Raw genomic sequence first — 17,309 nt, forward strand, 5'->3', positions numbered from 1 at the left:
CTTCACATTAAAAATGAAACATGAGGAAAAACATTGTCCATCTACTTTGACTGATGTTTGAGCTCCAAGCATCAGTGATGTAAACACCGAGTCCAGCTCCTCTCGTCCCACCGGAGTCCTGCTCTCTGTCCTGATGTCTACCCTCCATGTTTAAATGCCCACAATGCCTTGTGTTGCTGCCTGATTTGCTGGTTAGAAATGGTGAACAGGTGTAATAAAGAGGCACGTTTAGGCATGTTTCATCCGGCCCACAGACATTGATTCCCTATTCAGATCCCCCCCCCCCCCCCTGTCTTTAGAGCAGGCTCATCATTTGAGTAATCATTTGATTACCTTTCCAAGGCTGCAACATTTGCTGTCCATATAACAAAAGCAAGCTATGCCTTGAATCATCAAATCTTTGCATCATCGTCACAACAGAGTCACATAACTCATTTTTGCATGGAGCCGATGCATTTTGGGGTTGTTTTAGACACTTCTCTTGTAGCTCTGTGGGGGACATTTTATCCGGGCACTATACAGTACACTATACAGTACACTGTACAGTGTACTGTATAGTGTACTATATAGTAAATAAGGACACGGCCGATAACAAAGAATTCTTCAGTACGTCACTGTAGCAGCCACTAGGTGGCAGTGAAGTCTGCTGCTGGTTTCACTGTGCAGCTCTGTGCAGCTCCAGCAACTCATTTTAGATTATACAATTGATCTCTTCTTGAATAATGCTGTTACATTTATATTTATGATATTCAGAGTTTTATGTTATTATTTTAATTGTCTATCAGATACAGGGTATAATGAGGACTAGTTATAATTATAGATACATGTACGACGAAAAAACAAAACATTCAAACAAATACAACAAAAAGGAAAGAAAGCGAAAAAGGAGAAACTCATAAATAAATGCAAGAAAAAACGATTCTGTTAAACATTCAATCTGAAGAAAAAAATGCTTTTAAACTCTTCTTCTTCTACTACTTTATTCATGCAGCGCCTTAATAACTTTTCAAGGACTGCATGTCTTTGCACGGTACATCAACCTTTAGACATTTAAACACTACAAATGTGTCAATGAGACAAGTCCAATCAGGCAGTTAAACAAAAGCACAATTCATCAAAATAAGATACAAAAAGAAAACAAAGAAGACATTCATAACTCAGTACATAAATACTAGTGAAATGGAAAACTGTCGCAGGAAAAACTTGACAGAACTGAAGTTAAATCCGGCCACTTTGATTGATGCAACCCGTCTAGACTCTCAATTTAAAGAAAGGACCTTTAACAGGAGAATTATTATCATTGTTATTATTTCTTTCTTTACTAAATTAGTTCACATCTGCTGCAGCGGCTGTGCATTGATTCCTCCCCATGTCTCTGTGAAAGCATGTCAACTTCTAACTTTATGGGTTTGTGAATGTCGAGAGATCCGTCTCTCTTCCTGTTTGTTCACAACATGACGAACCAGAACACATTCGATGAGTTTGACCCTTTAATCAAACAACCTGCAGACGCTGAGCACGTGTTTCTCCGGCAGCCTCACCAGTCTGCTGTGACCTACAAGTGGAATAAATTTAGACCGTCATGACGGCAGGACCTGTTTAATCTTAAAATGTTCGACATCCGTTCTGGAAAGGATGGTGTGACTGAAATGTTTTAATCGATAGTCTATTTTAGAAAGAACTTCCTGTCTCCGTACCAAGTGCGTCATTTTAATTTCAACTTTAGGAGAGACAAGCCAGCGGTCTATAAGAGAGTTTTGTTCTGAAACTTCATAAAACTGAGATAATATTCATGTCAGAATCATGCTTTCAACAATTCTGTGCCACATCTGGAGCTTGGCACAGGAAATAATTAAATACCTTTCTGTCATGTGGAGTATTTACCTAATTTTATTTTATTAATCAATTCATTTTTGACTCTCACTTCTTCTTAAATGCAGCTGTACTTAAGCTAGAAACGTAACGTGTTAGAAACTTGTATCTTCTTCCAAGCTGTCCGGGTAACGAGAGAGGTTACCAGCCTGAGCATGAAGAACATCTGGAACCAGCGATGAGCGTCTACGGAGCAGAGACGGATATCTGTCTGACCCCGGCTGGAGCTGGCCGACAATGTTATCGCCACATATACACTAACCCATGTAAGCACACATGTACACATTTGTGTTTACAACACATCATCATCTTCTCCTCTAAACCCCCCCAAACCCTTTTCAGTCAAACATTAAAATGAATGAGATTATCGAATCACCTTCTTGCTTTTATCTGTGAAAATGTCTCAATTAATATTACGGACAGAAGTTAATGTTAATCCAGGAAGTGTGATACAATGTGTTATTGTATTTCTTTTGTTTTACATGTCGGATGACAGTTAATTACATTGAATGTCAATTTAAATCAGATAAAATATATCGTTTTGCAGATATTTTATATACACTATATACGTCGATATTACTTTCCTCCACATTGCCAAGACTTACATGCTTTCTGTAATTCAGCCCTGACATATTTGCACTCATTTAATGTTATAATGAGGCTCTATGTAATCAACCACGCGTGGATATTCCAGTGTTAAAGAGTTTACACAGATCGCACAAACACACGTGATCATCCAGAGGTTTACAGCTGCACAGCTGCACAGCTGCATGCTGCCTCTGGATTGGTCGACTCTCCAGGTGAAGTAGCCGAGTCCATTCTCTGCAGTCCCCAATCAACCTGAAGGACTTTTAATCAATATGCTATGAAGTCCTATAACTCAGGTCCTGCTGTCCGGTTGCAAGCAGAAAAAACAGATCGACTGAAAATCAATGGAGTCACAGTTTCCCAACACAGCCAAGGAGACAGCGTTGGAAAATATCAGGAAGCAGGACGAGGGAGACGAGTGGAGGGATGCTGGAGCAGAAAGAGAGGGTGGAAGTAAGAGAGATGAGACATTAAGACAACAGAGAGCAAGACAATTCACTCAGGGAAAACATCCAAAACACACATTTACGTGTTTGTTTTACTACTTTGTCTTTTTGCGTCTGAAGATTTTTTTCACCAAAAGTCAGCATCACATAATGCCTGATTTGCACATTTAAACATAATATTTTCAGTAAATGTGTAATACAAAAAAATATTGTCTTCATGTAAATAATCAACTCGGTAAGTTTCATGGTGATATCTATTCCTTTTTCTTTTTACCCTGTTCACCTGTAGAGTCTCTACATGTCTGGAACTAAAGGTCTCTTTAAAGGACGGTTCCTCTCAATCAGTTTGTTCTCAGACTCTGATCCAGAAATCTCCACTTTTACATCCACCAAACTTTACACTTGCACTTCTCTCTGTACTCTGAAGGTTCTGAAGGAGGAGGTGTGTGTGGATGTCCTGAAGGCGTACGTCTCCCTCCTGATCTGGGATCGACAGACCGATCTGGTGGCGAGCTACGTGAGCCAGCTGCCCGCCGAGCTCGCCACCGTCCAGTACGCCGCTTTCCTGGAGACGGTCAGCCAGCCGGAGATGCGTCCCCGCTGCCTGCAGCTCGCCAGCGACGCCGGTGAGACGCGGAAAACAACCCAAAAACACAACTGACGGCGGTTTGATGAGTGAATACTAAACCTGCTGTCTGTGTAGGTCTGGATGTTGCTGCGATAACCAAGCTGGTAGTGGAGACTGTGAGAGAGACAAATGAAACTGAGTTTACACACCACAACCAGACGCTGGAGATGGGAACCACAAAGGTACAGACTGATAACCAAACTATAGTGTTCCTACTTTTCACAATAAAAGCCCTAGACGTATGCAAAGTATTTTCAGACGAGTATTTTGAAAAACAGCCTTGAAATGCATGATTGAGACAAGATTTAACTGATAAACTGTTCAATGTACAGTTTGTTGCAAATGTGGAAGTGTGGAAGTTACTGTGATGCTGTGCTCTGATAGGAGGACCTAAGAAAGATCGATGTCATCGATTGGCTGCTGTTTGACCCCGCCCATCGAGCCGAGTCCCTGAAACAGTCCAATGCCATCATGAGGAAGTTTCTGGGTAATTCTTATTCATTTATTCATCTCGACTGCCTCCGTGTCCGAGGACCGCGGTGCATGGCTTCAGAGGACCGCGGTGCATGGCTTCAGAGGACCGCGGTGCATGGCCTCGTGTCAGAGGACCGCGGTGCATGGCTTCAGAGGACCGCGGTGCATGGCTTCGTGTCAGAGGACCGCGGTGCATGGCCTCGTGTCAGAGTACCGCGGTGCATGGCTTCAGAGGACCGCGGTGCATGGCTTCGTGTCAGAGGACCGCGGTGCATGGCCTCGTGTCAGAGTACCGCGGTGCATGGCTTCAGAGGACCGCGGTGCATGGCTTCGTGTCAGAGGACCGCGGTGCATGGCCTCGTGTCAGAGGACCGCGGTGCATGGCTTCAGAGGACCGCGGTGCATGGCCTCGTGTCAGAGGACCGCGGTGCATGGCTTCAGAGGACCGCGGTGCATGGCCTCGTGTCAGAGGACCGCGGTGCATGGCTTCAGAGGACCGCGGTGCATGGCTTCGTGTCAGAGGACCGCGGTGCATGGCCTCGTGTCAGAGTACCGCGGTGCATGGCTTCAGAGGACCGCGGTGCATGGCTTCGTGTCAGAGGACCGCGGTGCATGGCCTCGTGTCAGAGGACCGCGGTGCATGGCTTCAGAGGACCGCGGTGCATGGCCTCGTGTCAGAGGACCGCGGTGCATGGCTTCAGAGGACCGCGGTGCATGGCCTCGTGTCAGAGGACCGCGGTGCATGGCCTCGTGTCAGAGGACCGCGGTGCATGGCTTCAGAGGACCGCGGTGCATGGCCTCGTGTCAGAGGACCGCGGTGCATGGCCTCGTGTCAGAGGACCGCGGTGCATGGCCTCGTGTCAGAGGACCGCGGTGCATGGCCTCGTGTCAGAGGACCGCGGTGCATGGCCTCGTGTCAGAGTACCGCGGTGCATGGCCTCGTGTCAGAGGACCGCGGTGCATGGCCTCGTGTCAGAGGACCGCGGTGCATGGCCTCGTGTCAGAGGACCGCGGTGCATGGCCTCGTGTCAGAGGACCGCGGTGCATCGCTTCTATCTGACCGTCTCTCTCTCAGCCCTGCAGAAACATGACGCAGCCAAGGTGGTCTTCTCTAAAGTTCCGGAAGATTCTATGAGGGAGATTTACTGCCAGTGGTCGGGGGTCGGTCAGACCACAGCTCTACCTGCTGAGGACGAGAACGCCATCAGAGAACACCTGTGTATCAGAGCCTACCTGGTCTGTCACCTGTTTCTCATCAATGAGGTTTATTCATCTGGATGTGTCTTTATTTTTATTTTGTAATTATTTTACAGGAAGCCCACGAGGCGTTCACTGACTGGTTCAGCCACAGCAGCTCGGCCCCCCAGAAGCCAGTGCCGGCCTCCGAGGCCAAATTCACAGAGAGAGTAGCCAATGAGATGAGAGAGAAGGAGTACCAGGTACACACACAAGCGCACGCACGCACGCACACACACACACACACGCACACACACGCTCACACACACTGTAAAACTACTTCTTATGTGTGCGTTAGGCCGCTCTGTCTGCCTGGTCGTGCCGTCTGGACGTTTTAACTGAAGATGTGAAAGAAAGAATCTACAACGTGCTGCTGTTCGTAGACGGAGGCTGGATGATCGACAACAGACAGGTAAGTGTTTACGACGCCACGCGTGAGAACCAAACGTTCTCTCTCAGGGAACCAGAAACTAAACCTGTGTTTCAACCAAAGGAACCAGAAACTAAATTTAGTTTCTGTACGATATCGACAGCTGCTTAAAAAGGCCCTTTATGTTCCTGGTTTAGCGCCTGTGGTTCCACAGTTCCTGGGTCTAAAATTTCAAGGAATAGTTTGCCATTTTGGGAATATCGCTTGTTCCCTTCATGGCGGAGAGTTCTCTGTATCTATGCATTCAATATAAAGCTGCAGTCGCAAAAGGATGCACATATGCAATCTAGACGCGGTTAAACTCGATTAGCGGGGCAGGAAATGTTAAAATCACCTCTTAATAGGCCTTAATAACATCTGAAATCATGGGATTTATTTTGTCTAATTGACTTATAGAAGCAATAAGTTGCGATTGTTTGCACGTTTGTTTGGTTCGTAAATTGTTTGTTTTGTGTTTTTCAGGACTCTGAGCCGGATTCCGAGCGCAGCCACCAGATGGCGGCGCTGCGCTCTCTGTGTCTCCCTCGCCTCAACTTCCTGCTGCTCAGCGTTCTGCAGAACTCCTCCAGAGACCAGGAGGCGCTGCGCCTCGCTGACATCATCTCATCGGACCAGCACCGCCTCTACCAGGTAGCTGGAGAGATTTGATCGGCCCTGTACGTTGAGTTATGGGAACAGTGAGTTCATGTTTCTGCCCACAAATTCAGGTTTTCTCCAAAGAGGAGCTGAGGAGGTTTCTCCAGAAGTTGAGGGAGTCGTCGCTCTCTCTTCTGGACCGAGGACTCGACCCGCTGGGCTACGAGTTACAGCCGTGTACACACACACACTGAGCAGTGTTTGAATCACTGTTGTTTTTTGTTGATCTTTTTCCCTCAATAAAAGCCTGTGTTTTCCTGCAATGGTTTTGTGTAAATTGAATTTGAAGGTCTTAATGATTCTGGTGCTATAGAGCTGTGAATGATCTAAACGCCAGAGCAAACAGTTCAATGTTGTTGGTGTTTTGTGGCTTCCATCTAATTAAATTGTGAGGACTACAGAGTTGTTTACGGATGATAAATGGACATGGGTTCATGATAAGAGCACAGAGAGCCTTTAATGTAATGCCACGGTATTCGGGCTACTGAAAAATGACGAGAGTTAAGTCATAAATATTACAGTAAGAAGTTAGATTTTAAGAGTATATTTGTCAAGGAAAAAAAGTAATTTTGTGAATGAAGTCAGAATTGTTAGGGGGGAAACCATCACAATATATCGAGAAGAAATTACATATTTTGAGTCTTAACATTTAGGCTTTTCACAGCAGGAAAAGCATTATTGATCACTTTTAAAATCCCTGTTTTCAAATTACCTGAGTTACATGCTGGCTTCTGCTATGACAATACATTAAAAGAGCAATTACAGTACCTCGAATGAATACAATATACACGATATAATAAGGTAATGTATATCATGTAATTGTAATAGGCACACACTACATGAAGTGTATACATATTAAACATGGATGTATCTTATGATATGGCGTGTAATAAATAAAAACAATGGAAATATTACTATTACTGCAAATTTATTCATATTAAGGTATTATTATGAGGACATCTGTCAACTTCTATCACAGTAGAAGTGATCAGATGTCCTAATAATAATAAAACTTCTACTATCACAGTAGAAGTTCACATGTCCTAATAATAATAAAACTTCTACTATCACAGTAGAAGTTCACATGTCCTAATAATAATAAAACTTCTATCACAGTAGAAGTTCACATGTCCTAATAATAATAAAACTTCTACTATCACAGTAGAAGTTCACATGTCCTAATAATAATAAAACTTCTATCACAGTAGAAGTTCACATGTCCTAATAATAATAAAACTTCTACTATCACAGTAGAAGTTCACATGTCCTAATAATAATAAAACTTCTATCACAGTAGAAGTTCACATGTCCTAATAATAATAAAACTTCTACTATCACAGTAGAAGTTCACATGTCCTAATAATAATAAAACTTCTACTATCACAGTAGAAGTTATCAGATGTCCTAATAAGGAAGTTGGACCTCTGTGAAGGGGAGTGATGCCCAGATTAATTACAGGCTCTTCACTTGGTCCAGTTCAGATTTGTTTTTTTTGATATCCGCGAAACCAGCTCCTCCACGAATACCTGAACTAATCTGCGTTCTTTAGTTCTTCCAGTGGCGTTGCACCTGGCCAAGGTGGAGTATATGCGGCCCAATATACTGAGTCAGATATTGAATGAGAATCTGCGTTCTTCAGTTCTTCCTGTGCCGTTGCACCTGGCCCAGGTTCAGAAAGTTCGTCCTCATATGCTGATTCATTTGTTGAATCAGAATCTGCATTCTTTAGTTCTTCCTGTGCCGTTGCATCTGGCCCATGTTCAGAAAGTTCATCAGCTGAGCACACCCCGTCTGTCTGTGATGTTTCTGATCTATCCATGGAGATTGTTTCCCGAACCTCCTTTCCACATATGAAGCTGTTGGAGATGGCTTTGCCCACAGACGAGAAGAACTTGCAGACGGTGTTGGGCTTTTTGGGTCGTCTCAGGTAATATTCGACATAGAAGGCAACGCAGGTCCCAAGTTTTTGTTCCTCTAATTTCATGGCCAACAGCACATCTCTTGAATCGCCCCAATACTTAGAAAGTTTCTTGTAAATGGCCTTGTCAAGATTTTTTAATGTTGTTGGATCAAAATCGATATTATGGACTGTGATCCACGTTCTGTCAAACAGACGCATAGTGATGGCCTCGTGGTCTTCAGTGTTCCAGGTCAGTTTTGTTTTCCTGAATATCCGCGAAACCAGCGCCTCCACGAATACCTGAACTGACCTTTTCTTTAGTTCTTCCTGTGCTGTTGCACCTGGCCAAGGTTCAGAAAGTTCATCAGCTGAACACACCCCCTCTGTCTGTGATGGTTCTGCTCTATCCATGGAGATTGCTTCCCGAACCTCCTTTCCACACATGAAGATGTTGGAGACGGCTTTGCCCACAGAAGAGAACTTGCAGCCTGTGTTGGGCTTTTTGAGTTCATCATTCAAATGATGAGGTTTCTGTTTATCCATTGCTAATGTCATTGTAGTCTAACTCTCTGTAAGGATCTCAGGTAAAGGTCTGTGATTATCACTCTAAACTCAGGCACTGGGGTACTATGACAAGTGTCTGTGAAAGACATCAACGGCGATCACGTGACGTCACAGAGGTGACGCACAGATGTTCTAGAACACAGAGGTGACGCACAGAGGTTCTAGAACGCAAACAGCGGACTCAGCGACATCAAAGGCGATCACGTGACATAACAGAATCCCGAGACAGAACGCAAACAACGGACGCAGCGCATCGTTCTATTTCAAGCCTTTGTGACATCACGTGAACGACACGTGATGCACGTCCGTTGTTTGCGTACAAAACGTTTAAAATAAAACGTGTAATTTTCCTGATTATGCTTACATACTTTTACTGAAGTTTTGTTTTAAATTTTTACAATATTTCTACATGTTTACATCAGTGGGAATGCAGTATATAAGCACTGAACTATAGGGGCAGCATAGTGTCTCACGGCATCCAATCTACCGAGAAAGAAGAAGAAGAAGAAGACGAAGAAGAAGAATAATCAATTATCACGAAGAAGAAGCCTGTCAATCCTCGTGAAGCGGGAATTTGTAGCCCACTATCATGGACTGGTAAATTACATTTCACTGGGTTTTGAACATGAATCATCTTATACACATGTTGTTATATTTTTAATTATTCCCGTCGAACCGTTAGCTTGTTATTTAGCCTGCTATTGCGGCTACTTTACTGTGTTAGCTGGTGGCTAACTAAACCGTTCATAATCCATGCTGATGCTAATCAGGATAAATGCTGGTTTGTGTACTATTGACATGTTTTAACCATCGCTAAACACGTGGTTCTCGGTCAGTTATTGGAGATAATATATATGTATGATCTGTTATTGATTACACAAAGTTTAAATTATCACCGCTGAATGAACTAACAACAAACAGCTGTTTATTGTCGTTAGTACAGTTGGTATTACTGTCTATCAGGGAGTGCTTTCAGCTGTTAATGAATAGTTAGTTAACTAGTTAGTTACGTTATGTATTCGTACTTAAGTGCATTTACTATTGTACAATACAATTTGAGGTACTTGTACTTCCATTTTCTGCTACTGTATACTTCTAACGTTACTCCACTACTCTTCAGAGGGAAATGTCGTAGTTTGTTACACAGATTATTCATTCAAAAATACAAATTAACAAATATATTATGATGTATTATTATAGTTTAAGATACTCAGCAGTATTCTTTAAAAGTAGCTCCACGGTTAGTGATGAACACATTACTGCATTCATATTTAAAATCTATCAAGATATTGTTTATGATTTAGAAATGAGCCTTTCTGCATAATGACTATAGGTATTCTTAGATACTTTTCACTGAAGTAGAATTTACTTGTAACAGAGTTACTCTACTACTTCTACTAAAGTACGTCTTCCAGCTGGTCGAACACATACGAGACTGCTAGAAACGTACAAAAGTACAGTTTCAGTGGTGAAACATTTGTCTCACATCAACAGAACTTCTTACGTTTCATTACAAGCAAAGAACTTCTTCTGCTTCAAGCTCAATACGTAAACGCTGCCACAATAAAGGGTTCTTTGACTAAAACACTCGAGTCCTTTACGGTCTTCCATCTGACCAAAATTAAACAAGAATTTAGAATCTGGCTTTATGCAATGTTCAAATATCTCTTTTAGAATTGTATGCAAATTAGACTACATGCATACATACACTACATGCACTGTTGCAAACAATATTACATGCAAATGTTGCACAAATATAACATCAAAACATTCAAAAATGGTAAAAAAAAAAGATTCCAAGATGTATCTTCTTCTGGAACCTGAATGTTTGTGTAGAATTTAAACAAAGGAGATCCAGCGTGACACTGCGTATCCAGATACTTACGGTTTTGCTTCAGTAGGCAGGTATGTGAGCGTCAACGCGTTGCTGAATAGTTCCCACGTCTCTGTGCTGCAGATTGAATGCATGTGGGCAGCATCCCAGGAGAGAGTAGGTTCAGTTCCTCATCCCGTTCGTTTGTCCAAACGTGCCGTCAGAGCAGCGCTGTTCACTTCACTTTCATTTAAGCGTGCGGATCATCAGCATGTCATTTTCCATCATGTGTGTTGTTTTGACTGACGTACTGCAGAGCTGCAGTTGAGGACGTGTCACAGGGATCAGAAACCCCGTTCAGGTGTTTGCACGCCACAGTACATTTCTATCCGAGTGCTCCTGGTCCTGATGTAAGACATTTAAGGGATGCAGGAAATGAGCAGGAACTCCAGTGAGGCAGGAACTGTCCTTCGAGCGGCCTGTTTCTGTGGTTTCTTTATTTTTTCATGGCTCCCGCTTGCTTGTTGTTAAACATTCAATCTGAAGAAAAAAATGCTTTTAAACTCTTCTTCTTCTACTACTTTATTCATGCAGCGCCTTAATAACTTTTCAAGGACTGCATGTCTTTGCACGGTACATCAACCTTTAGACATTTAAACACTACAAATGTGTCAATGAGACAAGTCCAATCAGGCAGTTAAACAAAAGCACAATTCATCAAAATAAGATACAAAAAGAAAACAAAGAAGACATTCATAACTCAGTACATAAATACTAGTGAAATGGAAAACTGTCGCAGGAAAAACTTGACAGAACTGAAGTTAAATCCGGCCACTTTGATTGATGCAACCCGTCTAGACTCTCAATTTAAAGAAAGGACCTTTAACAGGAGAATTATTATCATTGTTATTATTTCTTTCTTTACTAAATTAGTTCACATCTGCTGCAGCGGCTGTGCATTGATTCCTCCCCATGTCTCTGTGAAAGCATGTCAACTTCTAACTTTATGGGTTTGTGAATGTCGAGAGATCCGTCTCTCTTCCTGTTTGTTCACAACATGACGAACCAGAACACATTCGATGAGTTTGACCCTTTAATCAAACAACCTGCAGACGCTGAGCACGTGTTTCTCCGGCAGCCTCACCAGTCTGCTGTGACCTACAAGTGGAATAAATTTAGACCGTCATGACGGCAGGACCTGTTTAATCTTAAAATGTTCGACATCCGTTCTGGAAAGGATGGTGTGACTGAAATGTTTTAATCGATAGTCTATTTTAGAAAGAACTTCCTGTCTCCGTACCAAGTGCGTCATTTTAATTTCAACTTTAGGAGAGACAAGCCAGCGGTCTATAAGAGAGTTTTGTTCTGAAACTTCATAAAACTGAGATAATATTCATGTCAGAATCATGCTTTCAACAATTCTGTGCCACATCTGGAGCTTGGCACAGGAAATAATTAAATACCTTTCTGTCATGTGGAGTATTTACCTAATTTTATTTTATTAATCAATTCATTTTTGACTCTCACTTCTTCTTAAATGCAGCTGTACTTAAGCTAGAAACGTAACGTGTTAGAAACTTGTATCTTCTTCCAAGCTGTCCGGGTAACGAGAGAGGTTACCAGCCTGAGCATGAAGAACATCTGGAACCAGCGATGAGCGTCTACGGAGCAGAGACGGATATCTGTCTGACCCCGGCTGGAGCTGGCCGACAATGTTATCGCCACATATACACTAACCCATGTAAGCACACATGTACACATTTGTGTTTACAACACATCATCATCTTCTCCTCTAAACCCCCCCAAACCCTTTTCAGTCAAACATTAAAATGAATGAGATTATCGAATCACCTTCTTGCTTTTATCTGTGAAAATGTCTCAATTAATATTACGGACAGAAGTTAATGTTAATCCAGGAAGTGTGATACAATGTGTTATTGTATTTCTTTTGTTTTACATGTCGGATGACAGTTAATTACATTGAATGTCAATTTAAATCAGATAAAATATATCGTTTTGCAGATATTTTATATACACTATATACGTCGATATTACTTTCCTCCACATTGCCAAGACTTACATGCTTTCTGTAATTCAGCCCTGACATATTTGCACTCATTTAATGTTATAATGAGGCTCTATGTAATCAACCACGCGTGGATATTCCAGTGTTAAAGAGTTTACACAGATCGCACAAACACACGTGATCATCCAGAGGTTTACAGCTGCACAGCTGCACAGCTGCATGCTGCCTCTGGATTGGTCGACTCTCCAGGTGAAGTAGCCGAGTCCATTCTCTGCAGTCCCCAATCAACCTGAAGGACTTTTAATCAATATGCTATGAAGTCCTATAACTCAGGTCCTGCTGTCCGGTTGCAAGCAGAAAAAACAGATCGACTGAAAATCAATGGAGTCACAGTTTCCCAACACAGCCAAGGAGACAGCGTTGGAAAATATCAGGAAGCAGGACGAGGGAGACGAGTGGAGGGATGCTGGAGCAGAAAGAGAGGGTGGAAGTAAGAGAGATGAGACATTAAGACAACAGAGAGCAAGACAATTCACTCAGGGAAAACATCCAAAACACACATTTACGTGTTTGTTTTACTACTTTGTCTTTTTGCGTCTGAAGATTTTTTTCACCAAAAGTCAGCATCACATAATGCCTGATTTGCACATTTAAACATAATATTTTCAGTAAATGTGTAATACAAAAAAATATTGTCTTCATGTAAATAATCAACTCGGTAAGTTTCATGGTGATATCTATTCCTTTTTCTTTTTACCCTGTTCACCTGTAGAGTCTCTACATGTCTGGAACTAAAGGTCTCTTTAAAGGACGGTTCCTCTCAATCAGTTTGTTCTCAGACTCTGATCCAGAAATCTCCACTTTTACATCCACCAAACTTTACACTTGCACTTCTCTCTGTACTCTGAAGGTTCTGAAGGAGGAGGTGTGTGTGGATGTCCTGAAGGCGTACGTCTCCCTCCTGATCTGGGATCGACAGACCGATCTGGTGGCGAGCTACGTGAGCCAGCTGCCCGCCGAGCTCGCCACCGTCCAGTACGCCGCTTTCCTGGAGACGGTCAGCCAGCCGGAGATGCGTCCCCGCTGCCTGCAGCTCGCCAGCGACGCCGGTGAGACGCGGAAAACAACCCAAAAACACAACTGACGGCGGTTTGATGAGTGAATACTAAACCTGCTGTCTGTGTAGGTCTGGATGTTGCTGCGATAACCAAGCTGGTAGTGGAGACTGTGAGAGAGACAAATGAAACTGAGTTTACACACCACAACCAGACGCTGGAGATGGGAACCACAAAGGTACAGACTGATAACCAAACTATAGTGTTCCTACTTTTCACAATAAAAGCCCTAGACGTATGCAAAGTATTTTCAGACGAGTATTTTGAAAAACAGCCTTGAAATGCATGATTGAGACAAGATTTAACTGATAAACTGTTCAATGTACAGTTTGTTGCAAATGTGGAAGTGTGGAAGTTACTGTGATGCTGTGCTCTGATAGGAGGACCTAAGAAAGATCGATGTCATCGATTGGCTGCTGTTTGACCCCGCCCATCGAGCCGAGTCCCTGAAACAGTCCAATGCCATCATGAGGAAGTTTCTGGGTAATTCTTATTCATTTATTCATCTCGACTGCCTCCGTGTCCGAGGACCGCGGTGCATGGCTTCAGAGGACCGCGGTGCATGGCTTCAGAGGACCGCGGTGCATGGCCTCGTGTCAGAGGACCGCGGTGCATGGCCTCGTGTCAGAGGACCGCGGTGCATGGCTTCAGAGGACCGCGGTGCATGGCTTCGTGTCAGAGGACCGCGGTGCATGGCCTCGTGTCAGAGTACCGCGGTGCATGGCTTCAGAGGACCGCGGTGCATGGCTTCGTGTCAGAGGACCGCGGTGCATGGCCTCGTGTCAGAGTACCGCGGTGCATGGCTTCAGAGGACCGCGGTGCATGGCTTCGTGTCAGAGGACCGCGGTGCATGGCCTCGTGTCAGAGGACCGCGGTGCATGGCTTCAGAGGACCGCGGTGCATGGCCTCGTGTCAGAGGACCGCGGTGCATGGCTTCAGAGGACCGCGGTGCATGGCCTCGTGTCAGAGGACCGCGGTGCATGGCTTCAGAGGACCGCGGTGCATGGCTTCGTGTCAGAGGACCGCGGTGCATGGCCTCGTGTCAGAGTACCGCGGTGCATGGCTTCAGAGGACCGCGGTGCATGGCTTCGTGTCAGAGGACCGCGGTGCATGGCCTCGTGTCAGAGGACCGCGGTGCATGGCTTCAGAGGACCGCGGTGCATGGCCTCGTGTCAGAGGACCGCGGTGCATGGCTTCAGAGGACCGCGGTGCATGGCCTCGTGTCAGAGGACCGCGGTGCATGGCCTCGTGTCAGAGGACCGCGGTGCATGGCTTCAGAGGACCGCGGTGCATGGCCTCGTGTCAGAGGACCGCGGTGCATGGCCTCGTGTCAGAGGACCGCGGTGCATGGCCTCGTGTCAGAGGACCGCGGTGCATGGCCTCGTGTCAGAGTACCGCGGTGCATGGCCTCGTGTCAGAGGACCGCGGTGCATGGCCTCGTGTCAGAGGACCGCGGTGCATGGCCTCGTGTCAGAGGACCGCGGTGCATGGCCTCGTGTCAGAGGACCGCGGTGCATCGCTTCTATCTGACCGTCTCTCTCTCAGCCCTGCAGAAACATGACGCAGCCAAGGTGGTCTTCTCTAAAGTTCCGGAGGATTCTATGAGGGAGATTTACTGCCAGTGGTCGGGGGTCGGTCAGACCACGGCTCTACCTGCTGAGGACGAGAACGCCATCAGAGAACACCTGTGTATCAGAGCCTACCTGGTCTGTCACCTGTTTCTCATCAATGAGGTTTATTCATCTGGATGTGTCTTTATTTTTATTTTGTAATTATTTTACAGGAAGCCCACGAGGCGTTCACTGACTGGTTCAGCCACAGCAGCTCGGCCCCCCAGAAGCCAGTGCCGGCCTCCGAGGCCAAATTCACAGAGAGAGTAGCCAATGAGATGAGAGAGAAGGAGTACCAGGTACACACACAAGCGCACGCACGCACGCACACACACACACACACGCACACACACGCTCACACACACTGTAAAACTACTTCTTATGTGTGCGTTAGGCCGCTCTGTCTGCCTGGTCGTGCCGTCTGGACGTTTTAACTGAAGATGTGAAAGAAAGAATCTACAACGTGCTGCTGTTCGTAGACGGAGGCTGGATGATCGACAACAGACAGGTAAGTGTTTACGACGCCACGCGTGAGAACCAAACGTTCTCTCTCAGGGAACCAGAAACTAAACCTGTGTTTCAACCAAAGGAACCAGAAACTAAATTTAGTTTCTGTACGATATCGACAGCTGCTTAAAAAGGCCCTTTATGTTCCTGGTTTAGCGCCTGTGGTTCCACAGTTCCTGGGTCTAAAATTTCAAGGAATAGTTTGCCATTTTGGGAATATCGCTTGTTCCCTTCATGGCGGAGAGTTCTCTGTATCTATGCATTCAATATAAAGCTGCAGTCGCAAAAGGATGCACATATGCAATCTAGACGCGGTTAAACTCGATTAGCGGGGCAGGAAATGTTAAAATCACCTCTTAATAGGCCTTAATAACATCTGAAATCATGGGATTTATTTTGTCTAATTGACTTATAGAAGCAATAAGTTGCGATTGTTTGCACGTTTGTTTGGTTCGTAAATTGTTTGTTTTGTGTTTTTCAGGACTCTGAGCCGGATTCCGAGCGCAGCCACCAGATGGCGGCGCTGCGCTCTCTGTGTCTCCCTCGCCTCAACTTCCTGCTGCTCAGCGTTCTGCAGAACTCCTCCAGAGACCAGGAGGCGCTGCGCCTCGCTGACATCATCTCATCGGACCAGCACCGCCTCTACCAGGTAGCTGGAGAGATTTGATCGGCCCTGTACGTTGAGTTATGGGAACAGTGAGTTCATGTTTCTGCCCACAAATTCAGGTTTTCTCCAAAGAGGAGCTGAGGAGGTTTCTCCAGAAGTTGAGGGAGTCGTCGCTCTCTCTTCTGGACCGAGGACTCGACCCGCTGGGCTACGAGTTACAGCCGTGTACACACACACACTGAGCAGTGTTTGAATCACTGTTGTTTTTTGTTGATCTTTTTCCCTCAATAAAAGCCTGTGTTTTCCTGCAATGGTTTTGTGTAAATTGAATTTGAAGGTCTTAATGATTCTGGTGCTATAGAGCTGTGAATGATCTAAACGCCAGAGCAAACAGTTCAATGTTGTTGGTGTTTTGTGGCTTCCATCTAATTAAATTGTGAGGACTACAGAGTTGTTTACGGATGATAAATGGACATGGGTTCATGATAAGAGCACAGAGAGCCTTTAATGTAATGCCACGGTATTCGGGCTACTGAAAAATGACGAGAGTTAAGTCATAAATATTACAGTAAGAAGTTAGATTTTAAGAGTATATTTGTCAAGGAAAAAAAGTAATTTTGTGAATGAAGTCAGAATTGTTAGGGGGGAAACCATCACAATATATCGAGAAGAAATTACATATTTTGAGTCTTAACATTTAGGCTTTTCACAGCAGGAAAAGCATTATTGATCACTTTTAAAATCCCTGTTTTCAAATTACCTGAGTTACATGCTGGCTTCTGCTATGACAATACATTAAAAGAGCAATTACAGTACCTCGAATGAATACAATATACACGATATAATAAGGTAATGTA

General features: G+C 44.4%; 2 protein-coding genes across 2 annotated transcripts; both read left to right on the forward strand.

The window, feature by feature from the left end:
- Nucleotides 1-2,886: 2,886 nt before the first annotated feature.
- Nucleotides 2,887-6,573, forward strand: LOC306775543 (nuclear pore complex protein Nup107-like; the record flags this gene model as incomplete). The annotated part of the gene is made up of 9 exons (XM_079265995.1): nt 2,887-2,913; nt 3,334-3,532; nt 3,610-3,716; nt 3,919-4,021; nt 5,084-5,244; nt 5,322-5,447; nt 5,543-5,656; nt 6,137-6,304; nt 6,382-6,573. The coding sequence occupies 9 exons, from the start codon at nt 2,887-2,889 to the stop codon at nt 6,502-6,504; spliced, it is 1,128 nt and encodes a 375-aa protein (XP_079122121.1). The 3' UTR covers nt 6,505-6,573.
- A 1,602-nt stretch (nt 6,574-8,175) lies between these two features.
- Nucleotides 8,176-16,763, forward strand: LOC306775544 (nuclear pore complex protein Nup107-like; the record flags this gene model as incomplete). The annotated part of the gene is made up of 10 exons (XM_079265996.1): nt 8,176-8,237; nt 8,424-8,460; nt 13,524-13,722; nt 13,800-13,906; nt 14,109-14,211; nt 15,274-15,434; nt 15,512-15,637; nt 15,733-15,846; nt 16,327-16,494; nt 16,572-16,763. 10 exons carry the CDS (start codon nt 8,176-8,178, stop codon nt 16,692-16,694), a joined length of 1,200 nt encoding a protein of 399 aa, XP_079122122.1. The 3' UTR covers nt 16,695-16,763.
- Nucleotides 16,764-17,309: the final 546 nt, after the last annotated feature.

This window comes from Melanostigma gelatinosum, assembly GCF_949748355.1.
Source record: "Melanostigma gelatinosum genome assembly, chromosome: 3".
Lineage (NCBI taxonomy): Eukaryota > Metazoa > Chordata > Actinopteri > Perciformes > Zoarcidae > Melanostigma > Melanostigma gelatinosum.